General features: G+C 45.7%; 1 protein-coding gene across 2 annotated transcripts in view; it reads left to right on the forward strand.

The window, feature by feature from the left end:
* PPME1 (protein phosphatase methylesterase 1) overlaps positions 1-2,851 on the forward strand; it is an 86,481-nt gene extending 83,630 nt beyond the window's left edge. For both annotated transcript variants that reach the window (XM_006875408.1, XM_006875409.1), the window contains exons 12-14: positions 1,718-1,782; positions 2,354-2,421; positions 2,833-2,851. In XM_006875408.1, the coding sequence (XP_006875470.1) occupies positions 1,718-1,782; positions 2,354-2,421; positions 2,833-2,851 (152 nt within the window). The remainder of the gene's footprint in view (positions 1-1,717; positions 1,783-2,353; positions 2,422-2,832) is intronic.
* The last annotated feature ends 432 nt before the right edge of the window (positions 2,852-3,283 follow it).

The raw sequence follows: 3,283 nt of genomic DNA on the forward strand, positions 1-3,283 counted from the left end.
ACTTATGCCCAATTGTTCTCCCAGCTGCCCCGTTTTTCCCTTTTCCTCTCCCTCCCTGTATATTGCCCCCATCCCTCGCACCCAGGCTCTCCTGTGCCCAACCCTAATACTCTTAACTGCCTCCAGCTACATAGTATATCCTAAGACCTGGAGCAGGACCACAGACTGGGACTATGATTTTTATGGCACTGATGTTGGTGATGCTAGGATTAGACACACACTCTGAGCTTAGCTTAAAACAAATTTTCTTCTGTACCCTTTCTGTGGAAGACCTCTGTTTGATGCTGGACATACAGAGATCAATCAGACATGGTCCCTGTTACTGTCTGAAAGACAGTAACTGACTTACACTGGAATAGCATTCAGAACCAATGTCCACCACTAGCTTAGGAACCAGACAATCATTGTTCTGGTTTTGTGACCTGAGTGAATTGCTAACTTTTAAATCCTGAGTTTCTTTGTCTATAAAATGGAGACAAGGATATGAAGCTTAAATGAGAAAATGTAGGCCAGGTAAGATTATATTCAGCAAGTACTCACAGTTCCTCATTAGATATGCTCTTGTTCCCTCAGCATGGATTATGCCAAGGCCACCCACCTTTTCTTTCAGAGCATCCATTGTTGTTAAGTGTCATCAAGTCAGTTCTGACTCATAGTGACCCTTGTGGTTCGCAGTCCAGCGCTGATCCTGCAGCGCCACACCAAGAGTCCAATCCCATAACCACTGTGCCAAGTACATATTAGGAGTCATCCTGGTATGGCACTGGCTAGGATGAGGGTTGTTCCCTAAAACAAGGAGACTAAGCCTGCATTGATTTATACAGCCTTCCTAGCACTGTGTTCAAACTAGCTGAATTAGTTGTAGAATCCTAGAAACTCACTGCTTATTCATGATGCAACTTGGACAAATAATTTAGGTTGTATGAGCCTTTGGTTCTTCATCTATAAATGGGGATAGAAGAAATTGGAAAAATTCCCACCTCCTAGAATAATATATGAGGATTACTCATGATTCTGACTCATAGTGACCCTATGTAGGGTTTCCAAGGAGTGGCTGGTGGGTTTGAACCACCATCCTTATGGTGGCTCTTATCCTACAGCACAATAGGATTCCTTATATGTACCTGACACAGTGTTATTAGCATGTGTGACTTCTCCCTGATTCCTTAAACATATTCTTCTAAAGAGAAATTAAAAATATGGGGTGGGAGCTTCAAAAAGTTGGTGGAAAAATGGAGTTGAAAAGTAATGGAATCTGTCCATGAATTTTTTGAAACCCTTTCATACATTTCTAGTGCCAGAGCCTGAGTTAGTAGAAAGACCAGGGAGGGGGTGGGAGGATTGGAGTTGTAAGCTTCTGGTCTGATCATTATGATTTAAGGGAGGTTATGATAGAAGGGAGAAATGACTAAGCTAGATTTTTATTGGTTTTGTTTTACTCCTCCAGTGGACTATAAATCCCCTCAGAACAGAATTATTCCTATTCCTGGTTCAAAGTAAGTACATACTAGTATTACAGGTTGAAAAGTGATTTCCCCAAGATTACACTTCTAAATATTACCATCCTAATCAAAGCTCAGTTCCTGGGTCCATGGTACTGAGGAATGGAGTAAAAATGGGGAGCACCTGGGCTCCTGGAGTGACTATGAGGCTGCAGAGGTAGTAAGCTAAGGGTTGTTTTCCTCTCTGAAGTTGTCTGGGTTTGTTTTCTCTCCAGGGAAGTTCCAGATGCAGGTCCTACCTCAGTGTGGTCATGCAGTCCATGAGGATGCCCCAGACAAGGTGAGTCTGGTTTTCAAGGACAGTACAAGGACCACCTGTTAGAGTAACCTGGGCTCTCACAGTGGATGGGGTGAACTTCTGAGTCAGCCTGCATTGCCTGAAGCTGTGTGGGGCCTATTCAGATGCATTTCCTCCAGCTCCCCAAACCTCTCCCTGCCTATGGGCTTAGCTTTCTCTAGATAGACTGAGAAGCTGCTGACCCCTGGTATTTCATTCCAGGGCTCTGTGATTACAATCCTAAACACTACTTCTCCATTTCCTCCCAAAAGCCAGATGGTAGAAGGGATGATTGAGATGGAACCGACTCCATGAACTGCAGGCACAAATAGGAATTCATATGCGCTCCTCCTGTAGGGAAAAACAGATAAGTCCTTCACATCACTCTTGTGAACCTCTCTAGAGCCATAAGGATAGTAGAGAGGAGTCTCCCAATCTTGCCAGGAGCTCGGGTCTTTTGATTTCAAGCTCCTCAGACCTATGGAACCCTTGAATCTGCAATAAATCTAACCTTCCAGCAGAAGCCCACAGAATCTAACCTTCATGTGATCTGGAATATCATTCCCTTCTTTAGGTAGCTGAAGCTGTTGCTACTTTCCTGATCCGGCATAGGTTTGCAGAACCCATCGGTGGATTCCAATGGTAAGGAATAGCTTAAGAACTCAGAAATGCTGATCTCCTCTGACAGACAGATATATGCCAGGTTGTAAATATCTATCTGTCATACCCCTAATCTGGTTTGAGTCACCATACATACCGCCCTTTCTATCCTCATCATGCATGTGTCTACAATCCCATAGTTGACTGTTCTATGTGGTTCAGTCCAGTGAGTAGTTACTGAGGTTGAGGTAAAATTGTGTCTGCCCCTTCACTCTCTCTTGGGAGCCTCATCCACCAGAAGTCTTAGATGGGAATCTGACTTATCCAAGCTCCTAAAGAAGTTCTGTGCTTTCTGCCTGCTGCTGAAGAAAGCCAGCCAGGCCACGGGACTCGTATAGCTCCTAGTCTCAGCACTATTGACGTTTGTTCCCCTTCTCTTTCCACTCCTGACAGTGTGTTTCCTGGCTGTTAGTGACCTGCTGTCCATCCCGCCCTCAACATTGAGCTCTGTTATAAATACATCGCACCAGAGGTCACTGTGATGCCGCTCTCTCCTCCTCACCATCCTGCCCGGCCATGTGACACCGGCTCCCTGCAAATGGGCATCCCCAGATTTATAGACCCTTCATCTGTTCCTGCCAAAAGCATTGTTTTCCAGGGCCCTTGACCAGCATTGGTCTTCCCAATCCAGGGCTCCCCAACTCCTACCCCTTTTCCTGTACAGAGGTAGCCCCTGCCCCTCCCAGCCTTGCCTAGGGTGAAGCCTCCATTAGAGCTGCCCAAGGACCCTGTTTCTGGGTCCAGACATTTCCCCAGGCTCAGGGACCTCCATTCCTTGAGATTGTTCTTGGCATGGTCCTGCCCTACCTCATGGGATGGACTATGCAGAGGGTGGTCCTTATTT

This window comes from Chrysochloris asiatica, unplaced genomic scaffold, assembly GCF_000296735.1.
Source record: "Chrysochloris asiatica unplaced genomic scaffold, ChrAsi1.0 scaffold00326, whole genome shotgun sequence".
Classification (NCBI taxonomy): domain Eukaryota; kingdom Metazoa; phylum Chordata; class Mammalia; order Afrosoricida; family Chrysochloridae; genus Chrysochloris; species Chrysochloris asiatica.